Raw genomic sequence first — 24,728 nt, 5'->3', positions numbered from 1 at the left:
CAGACAGATGGCCCCAAGCACAGACAGATAGCTCCAAACACAGACAGATAGGCCCAAACACAGACAGATGGCCCCAAACCCAGATAGATAGCCACAAACACAGACAGATAGCCCCAAACACAGACAGATAGCTCAAATCCAGAGATAGCCCCAAACACAGACAGATAGCCCCAAACCCAGATAAATAGCCCCAAACACAGACAGATAGCCCCAAACACAGACAGATAGCTCAAAACAGAGATAGCCCCAAACACAGACAAATAGCCCCAAACACAGACAGAAAGCCCCAAACACAGACAGATAGCCCCAAACAGAGACAGATAGCTCAAAGCCAGAGATAGCCCCAAACCCAGACAAATAGCCCCAAACACAGACAGATAGCCCCAAACACAGACAGATAGCTCAAATCCAGAGATAGCCCCAAACACAGACAGATAGCCCCAAACCCAGATAAATAGCCCCAAACACAGACAGATAGCCCCAAACACAGACAGATAACTCAAAGCCAGAGATAGCCCCACCGATAGCCCCAAAACCAGACAGATAGCCCCCAAACCCAGACAGATAGCTCAAAACCAAGACAGATTCCCCCAAAACCAGACAGATAGCCCCAAAACACAGACAGATAGCTCCAAACACAGACAGATTCCCCCAAACCCAGACAGATAGCTTCAAACACAGACAGATAGCTCCAAACACAGACAGATACCCCCATACACAGACAGATAGCCCCAAAACACAGATAGATAGCCACAAACCCACACAGATAGCTCCAAACCCAGACAGATAACCCCAAACACAGATAGATAGCCACAAACCCACACAGATAGCTTCAAACCCAGACAGATAACCCCAAACACAGACAGATAGCTTCAAACCCAAACAGATGGCCCCAAGCACAGACAGATAGCTCCAAACACAGACAGATAGCCCCAAACCCAGACAGATGACCCCAAACCCAGACAGATATGGCCCCAAACCCAGACAGATAGCTCAAAACCAGACAGATGGCCCCGAACCCAGACAAATAGCTCCAAACACAGACAGATAGCTCCAAACTCAGACAGATATGGCCCCAAACCCAGACAGATAGCTCAAAACCAGACAGATGGCCCCGAACCCAGACAAATAGCTCCAAACACAGACAGATAGCCCCAAACTCAGACTGATAGGTGGAAACCTTTTATTTCTTTCAGATACCTTATCCAGAAACAAAATTTGTTTAAAAATGACTGGTAATTATATAGTCATCTCTTTGTCGACATGTCCCTCCATCCATAGTAAATCTTTTGTACAAGATATCTAGTGAACCCCTGAATCTATTTAGTTCGAATTAAATGGGGAATCTACAAATTTAATCCAGTTTACAAGTTTCGGCCCTCTAAGTGGGCCTTCATCAGAACCACCTGGAGGTCTGAAACATGTAAACTGGATTAAATTTGCTGAGACTCCCCATTGTTGTATAATTCTGTAATGCTGTATACTGGAACATTTTCACTATATCAATGTGGAGGGCAAATATGGATTTTATAAGTTGAGGGTGAAAGTTTAACTGGGCGAATAAATTCCCGGTACACAATATATCATTAGTGGAATATACGCCAGAAAAGAGACTACTGGTCATAATTTGTATTCAGGTTCTATCCACAAGGATACAATTTGATAAAGTAACCGAATGTTCTCCTTACATCCACACACAATCGGATATTGTTATCGTAGCTATAATCATCACAATACTACATACAACGTTGTTTCCCTCAGTCTTGTTATTGAACCAAAATGATTGGTTGACGCGCCCAACATTTACAGAAACTACATCGTGGAGACAATATGGCAATGAAAGAATTTTTAATGATTGTTAAAACCTAAAATCCAAAAACAGAGGTAGAAATAACAAAGGAAAACATAAACTAAAGAAGAATAAATATATTTCTCCATTCTGCCAAATGCAAAAAAGCGCATGTCTACAATGATCAATGCCCTTATAATTGTAGCCTGTTACTTGGTAATACATTACCCGGGAATAGACGGATTTAAGGGAAATTTTTTACTTTCCATTACTTAACACAATGGTGTCGGAGCTTGCCAAAACCTTTTGTATAATCGTAATACTAGCATTAATCCAGAATCTACCACATATTGGAACTCGTAATACAGATTTTTGCTATAACTGATGGGTGATTGAGTTTCATTATAAAATTAGTGACATTAAAAATTAAAATAATTTTAATAACATTTTTAATCACTTTCTACATAAACTACTAACTCTCGCAACCCAATATTTGATATTTAACCAGACTTTGCTGTGTAATGATTCCCAAAAGGAAAGAATGTATGACTCTCCCCATCAATCAGATCTTTAGTTTGGATCCCTGCTTGAGAGAACATTTGGTCTTGCGAAATATATATCTAGTTATACTTTTATTATGCAAAAATACATAATTTGCCATATAGTCCTGTGGCTTAAATGATTTTCAGTATTCATTAGCTCTGATCAATATTTCTGGTAAATGGTGGGGAATTTGCAGTGAATCCTGAGGATTCTAATACAGTTGTCCTAATTGTCTCCCCTCGTCAAGGTGTTACTGGCCATCAAGTTTTATTAGGAAACATATGCTACTGTACTCAAAAATGTATCTTCTTTACAGCAAAAAGGTTAAACAGTAGGAAACCTCTATAACAATCTTTAATAATGGTCATTCAGACTTATTTAACAGACACTGACGGACAACACTGCGATAATCCAACAAATCACTGAATAACGTATACAGTGGCACATTATTTATGTTACAGAATAGCTTTGTCGTAAAATTTCCATCTATTAACTCATCCACCCCTAAATTTTCAAAATGGACTTGCCCACTCTTTGATTTGGTGAGGTTCAATTGTGACTTCAGGGATGAATGGGTAAACATGTTTTTTTAATTGGTGGTCATCTTTGTTTAGGTATATACTGTAATTGAGATTTCTGTCCATCAACAGTTTTTCTATGGGTCATAAAACAAATCATTCTAAGATCTCTTTCCCTCCACTTACATGGGGGTTAAAAACGTCTTGTGGTAATACACCGGTAATGTACAAGTTACCACTGAACTTCTACCACCTATACAAGCACATTTACCACAAAGTAACTTATAGGTTTAGTATGACCTTCCAGAATTAAAACATCAAATTATGATGAAGTTGATGTGCAGGACTTCATTATGTTTTATTAGGCAATTTCCTTAGTAAGGTAACAGATTTTAGAGTAATGCAGATCTTTAATCATTGAGATAGTTCACTTTTCAAATTGTCATACTGTAAGCATAATCTTTCAACAATTTTAAAAATTCTACCCTTGTGATTCGTCATCCCTGCTGAATTCAACCCCAACCCAACCCAACCCCCAACATCCATTTCAGACTTCACTTACTATTCGTGAATCGTACAAACAGATTTCAACCCCTTAATTTGCCCTCTTGTTCATTATTGTGAAAACGGCAAAACAAGACGGGTAAATACTTTACGTTTTACAGTATGTTTTTCTGATATATTTTTTGTTTGTTTTCTCAGTGATTGTTTGAGATTACTTAAAACAGAAAAAAATACAGTAGGGATCACATACCATCAAACAAATTTCTACTGATAAACTAGTTTAACCTTATAGCTGATGAACTGCCTTACGGGTACAAAATGTATTCCAAAACTGATCATAGACTTGAGACACCTGTAAGTTGATGTTATATAAGGAATAGGTGGGGTGAAGTCCATATCTGTGTACCATTCCTAATTCACATGGATTTAGAAACACATAGAAACGATGGCAGTTGTAAGTTCATACTGAACTGTTTGAATAAATTATCGATTTCACAAACTATCACAAAACTTTGTTTCTATTGTGTCATATAAGTTCATAGTCAGTTTCATACGCTCTGGTGACACATGTTGTTTCTTACATGTCCATGGCAACGATGGTCTTAAGCATCACCTCAAAATAAATACTTGTTGGAATATCCCGATCAAGGATAGCATGAGCTAATGCATTAAAATGACGAAAGTTTCTATACAGTTCAGTGGTGCTATAAGTTGAGAAGTAACACTCGGGGGTCCTCTATTGCCGACTTAATTTTTCGTAAGAATGTCACAGCCTCCCTTCCGTCTACAAGTCGATGATCATAAGTAAGGGCTACATACATCATTGGTCGGATCTCAATCTGAAACACATTGAATAAATACATATTCCAAAAATGACAGAGAAGAAAACAACTCAGAATGTTACTAATTTATATAAAAGGAATTTTCTGATTTTCTTTTCTAATTGAGGTGAGTTGGCGAGTTCTTGTGAAAATTTTGTACTTCAAGTAAGCTGTGTTAGCATGTAAAATATTATTGAATACAAGTATTACCTCCCTTAGACTATGAATTCAGATAATGACAAACGTGTTCCATCACAGCTATACAAAATCATATGAAGACGAACGTGTTTGAAAAGTCCATCCGCCAAGGGAGGGAGTTACTTCCCTTAGACTGGATGTATACGATTTCACTGAAGCCAAGCAGGTAGGTAGGTAATTTATATATTTTGGGACTTCGCTTATATAAAGCAGGAGTTCTGAGTTTAACAGTGCATATCACTAAATGCAAGTAAAATATATATGGTAGGCACAAACATCTAGGTAAGATACTAATAATACTGTTTTCGACCTTATCAGTTCATTCCCACCATTTTCCTGGGAAAGAGGATGGGCACGCTTAATTAAAACCAGTAAAAAGCTCGGTCACCTCACTGATCTGCCAATTCTTCAGTCCTTTGACCAAGGACTTTTTGCCCTTTAGAATTTATTCTACTTAGCAATAGAAGCCAGACTACTAGTGGTCTAGAATCATTTTCTGATTCAAGATTAAATCTGACATGTCGATTCCATTTTTCAAGAAGTGTTGTCTCTAATTCCATTTTTTCTGTCACTAGACTCACTTGATTATCATCTAAATTTACACATTGTTGGTAACGATTGTCTAGGAACAACTCCCATATCATTATCATGTTTCATTGGTCTAGATATCATCCATTTTGAAGAGAAAAATCTCCTGCCGCAAGATCTCGCAGGTACATGTCTCACGTCCATCGCGACAACGTTATTTAACATAACTACCTTTCCATTGATGACTACAGCCTTCTGGTCTATCCGATGCATCCCCAAGATGGCCGACTGTGGGGGATTGATGATTGGTGTCCCAAACAGCGAGCCAAACACTCCTCCGTTACTGATGGTGAACGTCCCTCCGTCCATGTCTTCTATTGCTAAGGCACCAGCCCGAGCCTGAGGGTCAACAGTATAACAGGAAATTAAAATGAGAAGTTGGTTGGCAAATGACACACTCGATTGATAAAATAATTGGAAACTCTTATTAACTGTTAATAAATGTCAATGGCATGAAACAGATTGTTTTTTTCTTTTGTCAAGTATCTTTTTAGTGGGATGGAAGTGGCTGTCCTTTTTTTTGTCACTGTGACATCATACAGCCTAATGCACATGTAACATGCATATGTGAGATTTAGGTGTTTTGGTGGTTTCACATACTGTAGAATTTATTTTCCTCAATTTTGCCTTCATTTCTAAATAGATTATGACACATTCATTTATACAATATCATCAACATATGCTCAGCTGTTCAGAGGTAATAGACTAGAAAAGGACTAGAATGATTTGTATTTATGACCACTTGCTGTGACCTGAATCTGTAGACATTTTCCTTTTTTCTTTACACTTGTTTTTATATGTAAAAATAGCATTTGATGTTTATATATGAGTATTATTCAGACGCCGATCTACTTTTTTGTTGAAACATCACAATACGTAACTTCAAGTTTTTTCAAGTATTTCTACTTCTAGTTTCATAAAATTTGTCAATTATATTTACAGCTATACTATTGCGTTATCATGCATTGTTTTGTAATTCAATCGGGGAAAAGACATAAATAAGTTGTAAATAAGTTGTGATATTAAACTTGTGCCTACCTTTTGTTGTAATATGCAATAAAATCTGCTTAAACTAATCTGTAGACAGGAGAGTGGTATGCAACACACTGTCCAATCATGACATATCTAAACGTAAAGTTTCTTCAATAAAAGTATGCTGTTTATTAGTGTTGATGTTTCATGAAATAATGTCCAGTTGTTCCGTAGTTTTGACCTGGACAAGTATTATAACAGTTGTAGTTTTGACCTACTGCGGAGACCTGGTTACGAACATAACAGTGGTTTGTGATAAACTGGCCAGCCGTGATCTATCCACACATAGAGATGCTGTAGGTGAAACCAGTATAAGGAATATGATGTCAGTAGAGGTCGAAAATACCTTAAGTATATATTACGATGATTTGACCTTTGACCCTTGTGCAATAACTGTTGCCTTTTGGTGCACATACCCAAAAATGATATGCGAGAGGCTATCTAGTCATAACATCCACATTCATGAACTTTCTGACCCCTCGGCATGACACTGACCACAGGGGTACAGGGCAGAGTGTAAAGTGATGAACTTTCTGACCCCTCGGCATGACACTGACCACTGGGGTACAGGGCAGAGTGTAAAGTGATGAACTTTCTGACCCCTCGGCATGACACTGACCACTGGGGTACAGGGCAGAGTGTAAAGTAATGAACTTTCTGACCCCTCGGCATGACTTTGACCACTGGGGTACAGGGCAGAGTGCTAAGCAGCACACCTTTATGTAAACATAATTATCAATAAAGTTTCATAAGACATAAGACATCTGGAAGCGATCACTGATAGAAGGGAAACAGAAATAGTCTCACCTTTTCCCCTAAAGCAGCTATTTCTAATTCTATATCAGCATAGTTCATATTTGATACATTCCGTAAAACTGGCACCACCAGGCCCTGAAAACATAAAATGGGTATTAACAACAGATTAAAAAAAAAAAAAAAAAAAATTGGCAATGTGATATTTGGTCTCATTTATCAAGGTGAACTAATTTCACCAATAGTTAGATTATTAAATATAATCCTCCCTCATAGATGAAATTTAATAGTAAATTCATTTTTATTTCCCACTCCCACAGCCTGAATGAAAGGTATACAAATGCATATTTCACCTTGCTTTTGTGAAAAGTGGCACTGTTTTTGAACTGCATATCAATATACAGACATAGCAAAGAAGTGGGATTTGTTCTTTTGTATCTTTGACGCTGATTATTTGATGTAACTTGGCATTTAAAGTTGCAATATTTGGAAAGGATAAAAGGAACATGTTCAAAATGAAAGAAAATGTATTATATTTTCTTATAACTTTGTATGAATTTCTGCTATGTTGCCCCCAGTCACAGCAAAAATTACTCCTTGTTTGACAATGTGTTTTTTTTGTTTTATGTTCATACTCACCTTATCGGATCATAAGGATGTGTCCCGCAATATATGGCATTTTATAATACTCGCCTCATTGTGAAAAGATGCATCGTTAAATTTGTATGACACTACTTACAATTCAAACTTTTCCAGCAATGAATACACACTTTGAAAATAGCAACACTTCCATCTCTTTCATGATCATATAAATCCAGACATAATCCACGGATATAATCCATACACAAACATGGATGTGTACAGTAAAACATGTTTATAACAAAACCAAGCTGACCCAAATCCTCTGTTCAATAACCATTGATAATCATTCTCCATAACAAAAAAAACACCATATTTTTGTATTCATTGTGATGTAATTTTACGTTTTATGGTATTAAATCTGACAACATAAATTCCATACAACATTTTAAACTTTGTTATCAATTACACACTAGAAATAATAACGAAGAGTAAATTTGTATTTTTCGTCATAAATACCAAAATAAGGCTACTTAAAAACAAAGCCGTTTACAGTATGAAAGGATAGTGATAGGACAGGATTGTAGTTTTGTTGTAAACATGATTTGCTGTATACCTTTGGAGTCGACACAGCCACAGAAATGTCTACGTAGTCTCTGTAAACTATTTCTTTATCGTCTATAACTGCGTTCACCACAGGTTGGTCTTCCAGTGCAAAAGCTGAGGCTTTCACAAAAGCCGACATGAACCCGAGCTTCAAACCATACTTCTTCTGGAAAGCATCCTTGTAGCAACTTCTCATGTCCATTATGTTGCTGAAATGAAAATAGGAAACAATTCCAGAATTTCAACATCTAGTACCTGAATCCACTGAATCACTGCTTTAAGTCAAATAGCTTTAAACATATCATGGGATCATTTCTGTAATATTTTATATGTTTGGTTTGGTTTAGTATTGTTTAACGTCCTATCAACAGCTATGGTCATTTAAGGTCGGCCTCCCCTGTGTGCAAGATGCATGCGTGTAGTGAATGCGTGTGTGTTTTGGAAGGCTGCGATATGTTTGTGTTTGTCTCCTTGTGATAGCTTGGAACTGATGCCAACTTTATAGTGCTACCTCACTGAAACATACTGCCGAAGACACCCAGCAGGACACCCCACCCAGTCGTCACACTCCTAAATTGCTGAGCGTTAAAAACTTTATACTGTAATAGAATCTACTACTATTGTGCAATGGAGTCAAGTAGTTATACTGACATGCAAAAAATGTGGCTTTGCTGACCTCTAAACTTCACATCCTTGCTAGCTGGAACACTATTAGTGACAAACTTAATAACTTATTATCTATATGCCTAGCTTGTTCGGCTGACACCCTTACCTCATGTCTATTTCATTGAAAGTTGTTAACATAGCACATGTGTTCTGGGCCTCCTTCAGACGCTCGGCAATCCTCAGACGCATTCTGTTCATCTTCACCTGTCAAAAACAATTATAATGATATATTATTACCAGGGAAATATATCAAAGATTGTAATTGTGAAAATAAAGTAAAATCTTATCCGTATTGTCATTTGCAAAACCATAAATAGCAACACTGACACTGGCATTGACCTTTAGACCTTTAAATAGAAAGTCATCTGAGGAACTCTCATACAAGACCTTAGTATAAACATCAATGAAAGTATGTTAAGAAATGAAATCATAACAATGACTTGTGATAGGATAGGATAGTACAGGACAGGACACAGGACAGGACAGGACAGGACAGGACAGGACACGACACACGACAGGACGAGGGCAAAATTTGTCAAAATTAATATAACTGTTGTTCATTTAGAACCAAAAACGTCCTTTCATGAATATATAGGTAATCCTGTTTCCTACCCTGGTTTCTGTCCTGGCTCCTTCTGCAGGTACACTGGCGCCCTGAGGAGTGGCTGGTGTGGGTTTAATGGCCGCTACAGGGACAGATGCAGTGGGTCCGGATGGCAGAGGCTGTACTGGTGGAGGCGTGGTGGGGATAGGGCCACTTCCTGTTGCAGCAGCTGGAGGTGCTGATGATGCAGGTGCAGCTGTTTCAGTAGGGGCTGGGGCATCTGCCACTTTTTCTGTACCGCCAGCTGGAGCATCACCTGTAACCAAATATTTTCATAATGATACAATCCTAGTTATGCTCAAATATTTTGTTTGTTTAAAAAACCAAAAGGCTGTCAAACAATTTAACAGGAAAATTTGGCTAGACTTTATCTGATAACAACTTCTCTCTTTCTTTTGAATTACAATAGCAACCATGACATTAGCCCCTCAATAATGATAATTTAGAATAGTATTTATAGCAAGTGACCTTGACCTCTAATAAGTGACCTGAAATTTTGTTCATGCATTATGCATCCATATCCATGGGCCAGTTCCATATTGTACCATTCTATGGTTTATGAGTTTTGATTAGGAAGTGTCAGTTTATAATAAAAGAATCTCTGACCCAAGCTACGGTGAATAGTTCAAAGGAGCTAAGGCATATATAGCTCTGTGGCCATCGCAAGATGTTGGCCTCTTTAAAACCTGGGTGCCCGGCTACAGCAGGCAAGAATAGTGATATTGTATAGAATGTGCAAAACATATCTCTTTGCTACTTGGAACCCCTACAAACTTGTTGCTTCATGCTGATATGTGAATGGCTAAAATGCAAATATTGTTACCCCTTTTTGACCCTTCTGTACATATTTGAATCAATAACACCTCAGCAATTGTATGACTGTACAACTGAATAAGAAGCTCAATGAACTGCCCTCAGTCAGTATTCATACTCAGCTCAGTGAACTTTTGAATCCAATGCTTCGTCAGATCAACAGTGATATCAATATATCAGGCAGCTGCCTGTCTGACTGACCCGAGAGTTTGAGTCTCACTGACCCGGGAGTTTGAGTCTGACTGTCCAGGGAGTATGAGTCTGACTGACCCTAGAGTTTGAGTCTGACTGACCCTAGAGTTTGAGTCTGACTGCCCCGAGAGTTTGAGTCTGACTGCCCCGAGAGTTTGAGTCTGATTGACCTGGGAGTTTGAGTCTGACTGACCCAGAAGTTTGAGTGTGACTGACCTGGGAGTTTGAGTCTGATTGACCCGGGAGTTTGAGTCTGACTGCCCCGAGAGTTTGAGTCTGATTGACCTGAGAGCTTGAGTCTGACTGACCTGAAAGTTTGAGTCTGATTGACCTGGGAGTTTGAGTCTGTCTGACCCAGAAGTTTGAGTGTGAATGACCTGGGAGTTTGAGTCTGATTGCCCCGGGAGTTTGAGTCTGACTGCCCTGGGAGTTTGAGTCTGACTGACCTGAGAGTTTGAGTCTGAGTGCCCTGAGAGTTTGAGTCTGACTGACACGGGAGTTTGAGTCTGACTGACCCGGGAGTTTGAGTCTGACTGACCCAGGAAATTGAGTCTGACTGACCCGAGAGTTTAAGTCTGACTGACCTGAGAGTTTGAGTCTGACTGCCCTGAGAGTTTGAGTCTGACTGCCCTGAGAGTTTGAGTCTGACTGACACGGGAGTTTGAGTCTGACTGACCTGGGAGTTTGAGTGTGACTGACCGGAGAGTTTGAGTCTAACTGACACGGGAGTTTGAGTCTGACTGACCCGGGAGTTTGAGTCTGACTGACATGGGACTTTGAGTCTGACTGACGCGGGAGTTTGAGTCTGACTGACCTGAGAGTTTGAGTCTGACTGACCCGGCAATTTGAGTCTGACTGACCCAGGAGTTTGAGTCTGACTGACATGGGAGTTTGAGTCTGACTGACATGGGAGTTTGAGTCTGACTGACGCGGGAGTTTGAGTCTGACTGACCTGAGAGTTTGAGTCTGACTGACCCGGGAATTTGAGTCTGACTGACCCGGGAGTTTGAGTCTGACTGTCCAGGGAGTATGAGTCTGACTGACCCTAGAGTTTGAGTCTGACTGACCCTAGAGTTTGAGTCTGACTGCCCCGAGAGTTTGAGTCTGACTGCCCCGAGAGTTTGAGTCTGATTGACCTGAGAGTTTGAGTCTGACTGACCTGAGAGTTTGAGTCTGACTGACCTGAAAGTTTGAGTCTGATTGACCCGGGAGTTTGAGTCTGATTGACCCGGGAGTTTGAGTCTGACTGACCCGGGAGTTTGAGTCTGATTGACCCGGGAGTTTGAGTCTGATTGACCCGGGAGTTTGAGTCTGATTGACCCGGGAGTTTGAGTCTGATTGACCCGGGAGTTTGCGTCTGACTGACCCGAGAGTTTGAGCCTGACTGACCTGAGAGTTTGAGTCTGACTGACACGGGAGTTTGAGTCTGACTGACACGGGAGTTTGAGTCTGACTGACCCGGGAGTTTGAGTCTGACTGACCCGAGAGTTTGAGTCTGACTGACCCGGGAATTTGAGTCTGACTGACCCGGGAGTTTGAGTTTGACTGACCCGAGAGTTTGAGTTTGAAGAGTTGTTGACCAGGCTCCACCCTCTCTCCATCTGGAACAAACAGCTCTTCCACATAGCCTGCTGCAGGACTGGGCACTGAGATGGATGTCTACAAATAATGGCACAGCACTTTATTCCCTGTTCAATGAAACTTGATAAAAGCTTGGCAAGCCTCTTAACAAAAGTTGTCTCCCCTTAGACCAGTCTGTACAAAATTTCAACAGTTGACGGTAACTACAAATAATGTCACAACACTTTATTCCCTGCGCTATAAAACCTGATAAAAGATGTATTAACAAAACTTATGAATGAAAGTTGTCTCCCCTTAGACCAGACCACAAAATGTCCACATGCCATTGCCTGCGAGGTTTGGTTTTATTGTGTTTAAAATCCTTTCAATAGCTAAAATCACTGTTAGCAAGGCACAAGGCTTTCTAACTGCCTGGCAAAAATGTTCAGCACTAAGTTGGCTGCAATTTTCGTAGTCAATATCTTCCTTTCATATTTCAACAATAAATAAGATGTGGTTTTATACCAGGAAATAACTTTGGTTGACATAACAAAACATGCATTGTTAAAATTTAGAAATTGAGGAAACTGGCAAAATTGAACAGATTATTTGAGTTAATTAACATTTTTAAGAATTTCAGATTGGGATCTCAACTACCCTGGTTATCTCCCATCTGATAAGTCTGATAAGTCCAGTCTCTAACAATCTGCTATCAAAGTCACATGTACATGGTCCCATGAAACAGACATTTCTCACAACTCTATCTGGTATAGATACGAGAGAGATCATCTCCGTTTAATGATAACTCACCTTATCTGTCTCAATCTCGCAGACAACTTCGTCTTCTTTCACATAGTCTCCCACAGCTGTAAATAAATGATTTATGATTTCTTGAAAATTATAAATACACAAGTCATTTCTTGAAACAGATGTTCTTGCTATCTGCCACCTTGTCATTCTTTGTTACTGAACAAATTTGTGTTTTATTTCTCTTTTTTATTTTTATTCATATTATTGAAAATAACATCCTTTTGGCTTTGATGAATAATTGCCCATCCACACATCATTTTCAAGTCGGTGGGATAGACCGATATAGATATTTCCTGTGTGATTACCAAGATGGTATCATAAATATGCTTCATTGTCATCACTACATTCTTAACAGTAAATCAACACTGAAGAGGTCATTCGGGCCAATATATGGTCAATTTAATGCCATCAAGCTCAGAACAATTTCTTTCATTGTCCATGATCCTGAATCAAAACTTTGACCTATTTATCATTGATTGCCATTCTCTACATGAAAGCAAAAACCAGTTTTTATTTTTATTTTTTATTTTCCAGTGCCCCCCTCCCCCATGAAAAAATCCTTATTATCTCAAAAACACCCACTACATGCAGTCTGTAGCTTTTCCCAAGCAAACCCTCCATAGGGTAGCTCTTTACCTTCTTCTCATGATCAGTGACCCCTGTTGTCCACAAAGTAATAAACAACAAGTTCTTACCCTTTTCCCAGCGGACATCTCCCCAGTAATAGACAACAAGTCCTTACCCTTTTCCCAGCGGACATCTCCCTCTGTCACCGACTCAGCAAACTGAGGTGTGTTGACAATCTTAAACTCATCACCTGTTAGTGGGAATTGTAAAAAATGATATTCAATAATTCATAAAACTTTTAACATTAGTGTGGATATAGTTTACAAACACATGGTTTAGGTGTCACCCAAACTTATGTGTATTAGAGCCCATTTTCTGTGATGAGGCATGTCTACACATAACAATCTGATGTTTCACAATCATCACAGTAATTTTAAGTAATAATCTAAAATCAATCTATCATCAGATTGCAATCCGATTTATCTGAATATATATATAAACCAAGCATCATCAACCTCATCTGCATAAGTTATTTGAGTTTCTAAAACAATCCCTATTACATCATATGCGTAATACACTCTAAAGTTCTCATAGCGACCACCTAAATTTTATGTGGATTCTGAAAACTTTGTACATGCAAATTTCCACTGGATGTCACTGTGTCAATTTTGATGGAAGTTGGAACATTCTGGGATGTATCGGTATTGTTATTCCAACTTGTCCAGATGAATAAAATGAGATATGGCTTGTGACGTTGTACAACATTTCAATTAATTACTAACAAGACGATAGAATTGAGATCTGTAAAATCCAGACTATTACCGTACTTACAAAATACTGCGGACTGATGGAAACTACGTCTACCTCCGGATCCAACTTGAAGCTTCGAAATATTCTGTAATCTGCAAAATCAGGAAATGAAACTATGACATTGCTCCAACTAACCAACATAAACTACTTCTCGCCCAATCCCCACCCTTCCAACTTTTCACAATTAAAGAAGTTATCAACATTGGTAGCAGGATGTTTACCCTTTATTAATACATAATTCAGTTTCCTTTGTTTATTAGCGAGCAGAATTCAATAAAACCCCTTCCAAAAAATGTTACTCCTTCAATTGTAATAAAGTGTATAAGAATGAAATATGTGTAGAACATGTACATGTATAAAAAACAGATAAAAAGGTATAGGGAATTCAATACAAACTATGTAATTTAATTAATTTTAAGAAATTTAAAATACACTCTTAAACTTCATGTCTTTTACTTTTTCTAATAAACAAACTCAAGTTAGATAAAAAAAAAAAATGAAAAGCAAATATGAAGATTTAGAGGACCCTTTTCTCCCAAAACAATGACATCATGTTTGAAAGTCTATGTCTGTTTAACTCCAGTTACCAACTCGGAAAAACAATTGTAGAGCTTCATTACATAACAAGTACAATCAAAGTTGCTAGAAAGGTCATGATCTGTCTATTGATAGAAACCAATGAAACACTCCAAACACGAGACCCACATGTGGTAATGGCCCAAAATTGAAGTAGTTTTGGGAGAATTTTTTTCTGTGTACACAATGATTAAATCATATAGCAATATTATCTGATTGTACCGTTATGTACAGATGCAATGTTCCCCGTTATTAGTGATTTTTAATTTTAGCTGAACCTGTATGAACAGACCAACTACATGGTAGACCACTTGATGGACTTGGAGCAGATCCACTGGTCTTTGTTAACAGTTTTAAGAATATAAAATCAGTATTATGACATTGGTAAAAATAAAATTAAACGTTTATTTCATAACTCTTTAAATATATAAAAAAATTTATGGTGAAAACTTTTGATCATTTCAAATGTGTTTTGCATAATAATCATTGCAACTATGTTGATTGTAATCATTTCACAAACAAAAAATTACATTTATTGCCAACGCCCTGGCGTTGGTTTTTTTCAAAAATCCTGACACAAATACAGTATTTTTCTTAAAGCATCAGATATAGTAAATACAATGTATGTGGGTCCCTCTGCACAAATCAAATAAACTTTTCCACAAAAACTCACAGTTTCAGGTTTTCACACTGTTTCAATGATGCTGCCCGTCTGGATCCTAAAACAAGAGATCATTCCTTTCTGCAATCTTTTCAGAATTTTCAGTCTCAAAACTGAATCAACCAACATCAACTATACTTCAGGGACATTACTCTGTGGAATCCATAAACTGTACACAGGAATTCATCAGGAAATAGGCACTGGGTCCATTCTTTGTTTAAATTAGCAAAACTATGAAAATTGATGTGTTTGTAATGTTTTAGCAATTTAAAAAAATTCTATAATCAGGAATTTCAATTATACATATCTTGATAAATAATTTGTATAGTGTAAATAACTGAAATGTAAGAAAACTTTTAAAAAATGATTCTGGGAATTTATCACAACAAACTGAGAAAAAAGGGTGCTGATCTTTAATTGTGGAAAAGACTGATGAATGAACTTAAGGATCCCTGTCCCACTGCACTACATACCAGGTATCTCAGTCAGTTTGAGCTGTAGTAGAACATTCTGAAGTCCAGGGTTCTAATGGCGAGCAGCCCTGCACTGCCATTTTACACCCCAAAAAATGTTATTGATTATATTTTGTGCTTTTCATTTTTAATTATTTCTCATAAAAGTCCCGCAAGGTTTTGTTTTCTTTTTTGAAATGATTTACCAAAGCTATAATGTTTTCGGAAAATAACAGTTTTCACTTTTTACGCAGTGGTACGTACAGGAATCCTTAAAGGAGAATTGAGGAGAGGTAAATCCCTTAAAGGAAATTGAGGAGAGATAAATCTCTTCAAGGAGGTTTGGGGAGAGATAAATCCCTTAAAAAGAAGTTTGGGGAGAGATAAATCCCTTAAAGTAAGTTTGGGGAGAAATAAATCCCTTAAAGTAAGTTTGGGGAGAAATAAATCCCTTAAAGGAAGTCTGGGGAGAGATAAATCCCTTCAAGGAAGTTGGGGAGAGACAAATCCCTTAAAGGCAGTTTGGGGAGAAAATCCCTTAAAGGAGAATTGAGGAGAGATAAATCCCTTAAAGGCAGTTGGGGAGAGATAAATCCCTTCAAGGAAGTTTGGGGAGAGATAAATCCCTTCAAGGAAGTTGGGGAGAGATAAATCCCTTAAATGCAGTTTGAGGAGAAAATCCCTTAAAGGAGAATTGAGGAGAGATAAATCCCTTAAAGGCAGTTGGGGAGAGATAAATCCCTTCAAGGAAGTTTGGGGAGAGATAAATCCCTTCAAGGAAGTTGGGGAGAGATAAATCCCTTAAAGGCAGTATGGGAGAGATAAATCCCTTAAATGCAGTTTGAGGAGAAAATCCCTTAAAGGAGAATTGAGGAGAGATAAATCCCTTAAAGGCAGTTGGGGAGAGATAAATCCCTTCAAGGAAGTTGGGGAGAGATAAATCCCTTAAATGCAGTTTGAGGAGAAAATCCCTTAAAGGAGAATTGAGGAGAGATAAATCCCTTAAAGGCAGTTGGGGAGAGATAAATCCCTTCAAGGAAGGTTGGGGAGAGATAAATCCCTTCAAGGAAGTTGGGGAGAGATAAATCCCTTAAATGCAGTTTGAGGAGAAAATCCCTTAAAGGAGAATTGAGGAGAGATAAATCCCTTAAAGGCAGTTGGGGAGAGATAAATCCCTTCAAGGAAGTTTGGGGAGAGATAAATCCCTTAGAAGTGACTTAATTCCTTCAGTCCAAAATTACAGATTCATCACAAGTACTAATACTACAGCAACAGGCTTCATGTATCAATTTATCAATTTCACCAACGAAGTCTTTGCCATGTGTATCTGTAGATTGTGTTACAAGGTTGCCAGATTACTGCCATATTGCTGAATCTGTTCCCTAAGCTCTTCTCTCACATAATCATAAACACCCTATATATATAAACGAGGCAAGACAATGTATTGAAAGCTAATGACTCAAAATACTTGCCGAAGACTTTCAAATCATTCTACGCAATGGCCGATCGTTATCACATCACAAAATTAATTGATCTTTCCAGTTTGACAGAGAGAGAGTGAAAGTAGCGTGTTAACTTGTGGCGTGAGATAAGACATCATCAATAAAAGGAAGCATTTACATAAAGCTTTCAGTGAGGACCAGTAAAGTACACGCGTTAATCATGTATTTCTCTCGTCTTCGTTAATGTTCATGGGGAATAAATGCAGGCAAAATTGCGTGAACAAGTTTCTTCAATAAATAGCTAGTACCGTGTTGTTTTTATATGTCATTTGAATAAATTACAACCACGCTTTCATATCACACAAAATAGAAACACACTGAAGAATCCTGTATTTTCTTTTATCTTGAATCGAAGATGTCAGTGAACTTACTTACCACTCAAAGGATGCTTCTCTTTAGCAAAGTTATTGATCTACAACACAAGAGAAACAATGTGTTACTTCTAACTCATGACTTACTGACGAAAAAACTTCGCAGTCATTTCCCGAATCCTATAAGCATACATTAAAACAAGTCATTGTAAAATCATCAATAATTCTGACAGAATTAACACACAACCTACAAAATTATATACAACGAGGGCACTGACCTACATCGATGTTTCTCAATATTTCCACGGTCTTATAATCCTCAATAATAAATAAAGAATGAACATTTCAAATTACCCGAGACAATTTGACATGAACAGTTTTTGCAATACACATGGAAGTCAACACATCTCCATTAATGAAGATATATATAATTATATATATTCTAAAATCTGTATTTTTATTATAAAGGCAACAATAAAATGATAACCTGAAGTTTTGTTTACGGCTTTCACTAAACTAGAGATATATTTTTTTAATTTTGAAGTCCATTGACAATTGCCGGATGTTAATTATGTTCTAATAAGTACTCAACTGACAATACATTTAAATTAAATTTTACGTAGAAATTTGTGCATTTTAAAAACTGAACATAATTTGAAGCCTCTCTATGTATTAAATGCTCTAGAATGTTTAGCACATATAGAACGTATATCTTAACCTGCGTGACAAAAGTAGATGTCTCACTTCTCCGGATTAATAATTAAAACGTAAGTGGCAAATGAAATATAACATGAGAAACTGTCTATGAATTTTGTTCTCTGATCAGGCTCCGAATCAATAATGCTCTTTATTATAGCCACTTACAGACAGCCATGATTATGCTATTTTGAAATAAACAAACCGTACCAATAAAATTACAATTTTTTGTTATTCAATTTATGTTCTCGAATGTCTTTTTCATATATATGTACCGGAAGAAACGTCTGACGAAAACACATTCTTTCGTAATGTATATCTATACCTATGTAACTTATAGCTAGTTCTAGTGGCACCACCAAAGTCAGTAGTTTGTCAACTGTCAGACACTGGGTCATGTTAGTTCGAAATTGTGTGACTCCCCAGGGACCCACAAAACGTCACACGTTAGTCTTCTGTTACGACAGCTGAATTTTTCATGTTTTGACAAGGAGTTACGATGGAAGTAAAAGCCAATCCCTTACAGCCCTGTATTCCACTTACTTTGCCAACTTAAAAGTCATATTATTCATACATGCAAGGGAAAATAAAGAAATATGACCGGAACGACATTTCCTTTTAAGAGCGAAAAAAGATATGGTAAATGTCTGCTTCATAAAGAGTGTAAATAGAATCAAGGAAAGGGTCTTCCATTACCATTTCCTTGCTAAATAAATGGCCGTCTCAAAACCTGTCCCCGTAATGTGGCGCTAATGACTCCATCGTGGTCACACACTTCGTCTACAGACAGGCATTACAATTTCTGTTGACCATTATATCATTTACATCTTTCTTTTTGTGTTTTTATCAGTATATCTATGATATGTTGTTATTGATCTTTGCCCAGCTTGTCTCCAGTTTGTCTCCAGTTTGACGTTGCAGTAGAAATTGTGTGGTCTTTGTAGTGTTCACAATGACGCCGTCCCCATATCAAATACAAGCAAATCTAACAGCCCCAAGGGCCTCGATAGCTCATGATCACCTGGTGTGATATTATGTTGAATGTGAAATATATATCAAAAGAAGAATGGCAGAAATGCAACCCAAGAACATATCAAAAGTTTGGAATTAATATAAGCTGAGAACAACTTCAACAAGTCCATTTTAGTAACTAGTCTTTAAATCTCATGCCTTTATTCCTATATTCAGCCTAAAATCCTCTGTTGGCCTTTTTTCAGCAGAGCCATTTAAAATCGCTTCAGGATTTATTGGGTCATTTGACTCATACTGACAGTGCAGACTGAATGCTTGGCTGTTATTGGATTGGTTCATAGAACAGTTTCCGCAAAATACGTTTTTGGTTTTAGATATGAAATAGACTATGATTGTAACGTTTCCTATGTAGTATGAACATAACAAAATAGCTTTGTATGTTTACACCACAGATTTCACATCAGATCTTAATTCTTATCCATTGAATTTCTCATAAGGACCATATATACCACTCAAGCTACAAGAATAACAATGTCACATATGTATATGATAATATTCAACTCAATATTTAATACAATTTGATTTAGTAATACATATGAATGCTAATGAAACGTCTTGAAAGGTTAAAGGTAAGATACACACTTAAGAGTTCCCTCCCTTTGAATGATCAACATGGATCATTGGTCATGCAGTAAATATGTGTTATCTTTTTTGTAACAATTTGTATTAATGTCTATTTTTGTTTTAATCTATGTCATAAGTACACAGCAATTTCAGACTTTCTCCTTCAATTACGGTGAGACTTTTTTACACAGTGGTTTCATGACTCTTCTAGGCCTCGACCCAAGGAAGTATATATGCTTTGTAATAAAAAAGGTTAAAATCGAAGAGGTCTTTAAACACTGTTTGGTCCACCTTTACTTCTGCTAGAGCCTGGCCAAACCCTCTCAATATTTAATATTGAATTCCTATGGGCTAGTCTAGCAGGGATCATTTATGAACAAATTAGAATAAAATACATTCACCGTACTGCAGGTATAGTCTACCACTCTTTTTTATTTTTAGGCCTTGCATTTCTGCCTACAGGGAGAAAAACACATTTATACTGACATTAAATAATGGTGTGTTTTTGTTTTCACCGACACTCTTTAAGAAAAAGTATTATATACATATAATAAAGCCTTATAGGTCAGGTCACAGTGACCTACATTATATATTGAATTTGACGTAGTCCTCCTCAAGATGCATCTGCAGAGATCAACCAAGTTGTCGGACAGATTGATCGTAGAGAAAAAAGCTAGCAAATGTTACAGGAACATAAAAATAAATGTAATTTGTCGACAAGTTACAAGGAATTTCAGTTTTTCTTAACATATTTCTATAACTTTTTTTTCACATCAGTTTATTTACTCAGCAGTGCTTTAGACCCAAGTTGTAACGAAAATAAATGTTTACCCAAGAAGTTAAGGTACTGTTTTGCCCATATCGTGGCTGAGTATTGGTTAATGAGAGGTGGCTGAGTATTGGTTAATGAGAGGGTGTCATAAGTTCCCATTGTATGATATATATATTTGATACCTGTAGTGTATTGATTATGGACCAACTCTTAAAGGTACACTTCGGGTTGCCTCCCTTCAATCATAGCCATAACCGGTTTTTTCTCCCCTCCTACTGTGTATTTTCGCAATTCATTAATGTATAATTATTAACAATGTTATTTTCAAGTTATTGAATATCAGAGGAATTCATTGAATAATTTAGTCTGGGCACAAAAATAGATCTAACTGCCCGAGGTCTTTCTCACCGACCCTATATATGATGAAATTACTCGCAATGACATGCTAGATTTCGGCGTAATTGAATATTTATGGAACTGTGTATTCCACAATGTATATTTATGGAACTGTGTATTCCACAATGTATATTTATGGAACTGTGTATTCCACAAAAGAACAAGATTTCTTTCCAAATGCAATATTACAATTGTTTTTTGTATCTTGTTTTCATTTAGCAGGAGCCGGTAATATTAGGCTGTCCTTCAAGGGGGTCACTGGAATTAATCTTTGTTTACAAGCATTTCTGGAATGTATTGCAGTAACATGAATAAAGATGTGTTCTGTATTTGATGAAGAATTCAATTTTGTCCCAACTTGCCTTCCTTTTCCATGGTGAGTTTCTTAATAGTGTCAATCTACACACATATCTTGGTAAACACTTCGACCCTTGCACCAGCATGGCAGCCATATTGAAAAGAGCTGGGCGCATGCGTATAAATGGGTCAAAGTTCATTGTAGTATTTGTCATCTTGGAAATCGGTAAAGTGCGAGGACGGTGTTAGTAAAGGTAAGACATATTAGCTTATATTTCTGCGTGTTTAAATATTTCATGGTAAGACATTCTCTATTTTTTCAAGGTGTTATCACTGTATCAATAATAATGTCACAGAACTAACAAGTATAACGGGTGCACGATACATTTAATTGAAAGACTATAATTACTTTTCCGTTATCTTACATTGAACATCGAATTAGCTGAAGTCCGCGCATTGAACTTTCAATAAAAAGACATGCTAAATTATTTTCAGGATATATACATGTGTTATTATCCTGATAATGCTATATGTTTATAGACACCAGCTATAACGATGTTAATTAGGTCTTTTGATCCATATTAGGTATAATTAATTAATACCATAATTATACATTTCCTTCGTTCGTTTACATGTTTCATTTCAACCAAATGGATTGGTCACAGTTTAACCAAGCTATAATACCCTCCATAACTAATACATTCAAAATTATTTACATAGTATCACACAATATTTACATCAACTGTTTATTCCAATTTTCGGAGGTATAAGAAAGGAAAGAAGGAAGGAAGAAAAATGAGCTTATGTGCATTTGAAATTAAAACAACTAAAATTTGTGTAACAGATTTTATAAAGTATTCACATATCCCTATGACATCGCTGGATACAGAAAAAAATGATTTCAGTTTATGCACGATAATGATTTATCTAGCTCTTTGTAACTTTTAAGATGTCTTCCGTAGTTCGCTAATAAAATGACGTCTAACATGTAATACCCGGTGTAATGAAACGACGTCGGGCTCTAATCGTTCAAAAACATAGGTGAAATGTATGTCTTAAGTTTTATCCCAAGTAAATTGCAAGATACGAAAAAAAAGACAAATTTTACCAAAAGATGTTTAACATGTATATCGTATTGCTACAAAATGAAATGAAATTTCATCGAAGACGGTCGTTATATCACGGTTTATATGTCTCTGCACCGTAAATGTATTCTATTAGCGCCATGGTTCTCAGTGGTATTACTATAATTGATTCGGGAATCAAACTCTTATACAAGTTAAATCATGATGAACGGTATGAGGAGTTAAACCATATATCTTTTCATCAATTACAAAGCGATACTGTTTATTTTACAAACGAGGATTAAGAGAGCATACTATATATATATATATATATATAAGTAACAAGTCAATATCTTTATTTTGACCTTTTTAATGTCGGACACTATAACTGTTCAATGTTATACGACTCGGAAACCATATACCGCCTTATTTGATGTGAAGACATCTTTCAAATTATACTGGTTTTGCAATCACGTAAGCTGAATTTTGTCAATAACAATCTTTTCAAAAGCTAAATAACAATTAAAGATATGAAAGATAACAAGACAAAGAAAATTCTATCATTGTCTTGGTCAGCAAAAAGATAATAAAAAAATGATTTTTAGATTTTCTTTAGGTAAAATATACATGTATATAAAATATTTTTTTAATGGTGACCAGTTGGAATTTTAAATAATATATGATTTTAACATCTAATTGCTTAAAAGGGGAACTAACTACACAATGTAAGTAGGCATTTAAAACCTCTTAAATTCGAATCTCGTGTAAAAAGCCACGGCTTGCATTTGGTTCGTTTCCCGTTTCTGACATTTCGTGTCTTTCGGCCATTTTCTGGCTGAGAGATGTTTATTAAATAATGAGGAGCTATGATTGACATCCTTAAACCCGGCCTCGGTATCATATCCCTAATAAAATACCATTTTGTGTCATCGCTAGAATGATTATCATCTGTGGTGCGAGCCCGCTAAATTGTGGGCGTTCCCAACCATTGACAGACGGCTGGCCAATAAGCCCGCTGTCAGAACAAGCCTTTGATGAGTTTTCATGAGTAGTTAATGAATGGGATTTTCATCTGCTCGCGAGAGGCGCGTGTAGTGGGTTGTGTCTTAAACTAGTAATTTTTTTCCAGAAGGGAATTCATTTAAAACATTAAATCCGACAAAAGTTAAATTATTCTATCTTATGAGCAGTGGTTATTGGACACATAATACATACAGATATTGGACACTATTATAAGCTTACCGACAGGAAAAAGACCTATTAAATAGTAACTTCTATTTACCGGCAAGTCAGGTTAAAGAAAGGATTTCTTCGGTAAGTACATATATTACATTGATAATAATTTGCTTGACACTTTGGCAATGTTTCTCGGTGAGTAATGTCAGGTTGTGTCGTATTTTCTCGGTTCCGTTTTGTAATAAGACATTTCCGTGCAATAAACACCGGGGTCGGTTTTCACAGTTCTCGAGAAGTCTGTCACGTCTTACAACTTGAGGAAAAACATGACATGATATTTTTCACAGATTTCCCTTAGCTGAAACGATTATCTATTTCATACACCGGTGTAACTTTTATTGAAAGTTGTGTTTACATGTATATACACATTACCTTATGATTAATAATAGATTTTCTTGACGGCACACTTTTGATAAAATTTAGATAATATTAAAGGTATATTTACATAATCTGTGCTACCGTCATCCTTTCTATATTTAAAAGTTGATATCTATAAATCTCACTGTAAATCAGAAGGAACTTTGTCCGATCACGCCTGCACCGTCAGGTCATTTTGATAAGTCATATCTCAAGAAATTAAAATAGAAAATATCACATGGGTTCTCTCTGTGTATTTAATCACCAGAAATCGATCGTTTTAATCAATTGATTATAATCAGTACCCAATCATGATCACCACGATCTGGTTATTTCACTATCTGTTTAAATGCACAGTTAAAAGTTATAAAAAGATAATTGTCGAATGTATTGTTGTTTATAACGATGATGTTTGTAGTCAAATTTATGTATGACATTTATTATATTTCATATATTCTTTAAAATTATTTACAAATACGTGTTTTGCATCAAAATAATATCTTTAACATTTTATTTCAATTATTAAGAAAGCGCTCTTTTAGTAGGAAGAACGTACATTCAACTGAACGTCACGTATTTAATAAATTTTGCCTTTGTTCTTGGCCAAACATATCACAGCTGTATAAATTTACAGAGAAGCCCCAAGCCTAGAAAACCATCTTTAAAATTAGATGAAAAATAGGCGAATCACTGTCATTCTATAATTTGTCTCTTCTTGTAATTCCAATTGTTAAGAAAACAAATTTTGCATATATATATATATTAGATGTAATTATTTGCAATCTAGTTCTGACAAAAATAGGTGTGAAACAAAAGAAAATATTTGGAAAATTGATTTTTTTTTTCTCGTGTGTGTAAC

At 36.6% G+C, this 24,728-nt stretch overlaps 2 protein-coding genes across 3 annotated transcripts in view; one reads left to right on the top strand and one right to left on the bottom strand.

Moving 5' to 3' along the window:
- Positions 1 to 1,167: 1,167 nt before the first annotated feature.
- Positions 1,168 to 21,378, bottom strand: LOC110450449 (dihydrolipoyllysine-residue succinyltransferase component of 2-oxoglutarate dehydrogenase complex, mitochondrial-like). The gene is made up of 13 exons (XM_021497987.1): positions 21,278 to 21,378; positions 17,520 to 17,556; positions 15,203 to 15,248; positions 13,975 to 14,045; positions 13,319 to 13,393; positions 12,577 to 12,632; positions 11,757 to 11,865; positions 9,210 to 9,457; positions 8,704 to 8,801; positions 7,942 to 8,140; positions 6,801 to 6,884; positions 5,133 to 5,300; positions 1,168 to 4,193 (listed from the first exon to the last, which is right to left on the bottom strand). The coding sequence occupies exons 1-13, from the start codon at positions 21,365 to 21,367 to the stop codon at positions 4,059 to 4,061; spliced, it is 1,416 nt and encodes a 471-aa protein (XP_021353662.1). The 5' UTR covers positions 21,368 to 21,378; the 3' UTR covers positions 1,168 to 4,058.
- A 43-nt stretch (positions 21,379 to 21,421) lies between these two features.
- LOC110450448 (prospero homeobox protein 1-like) overlaps positions 21,422 to 24,728 on the top strand; it is a 43,739-nt gene continuing 40,432 nt past the window's right edge. Inside the window, exon 1 of one of the 2 annotated variants that reach the window (XM_021497985.1) lies at positions 21,422 to 21,466. The gene's annotated coding sequence lies outside the window, so the exon portion shown is untranslated. Of the gene's footprint in view, positions 21,467 to 23,361; positions 23,591 to 24,728 lie in introns of those variants that run through there. The other variant, XM_021497984.1, reaches the window with a different exon arrangement.

This window comes from Mizuhopecten yessoensis, unplaced genomic scaffold (genome assembly GCF_002113885.1).
Source record: "Mizuhopecten yessoensis strain PY_sf001 unplaced genomic scaffold, ASM211388v2 scaffold5229, whole genome shotgun sequence".
In the NCBI taxonomy this organism is placed as follows: Eukaryota; Metazoa; Mollusca; class Bivalvia; order Pectinida; family Pectinidae; genus Mizuhopecten; species Mizuhopecten yessoensis.
The sequence above is the reverse complement of the archived record's forward strand: the minus strand, read 5'-3'. Positions and strand labels throughout refer to the sequence as shown.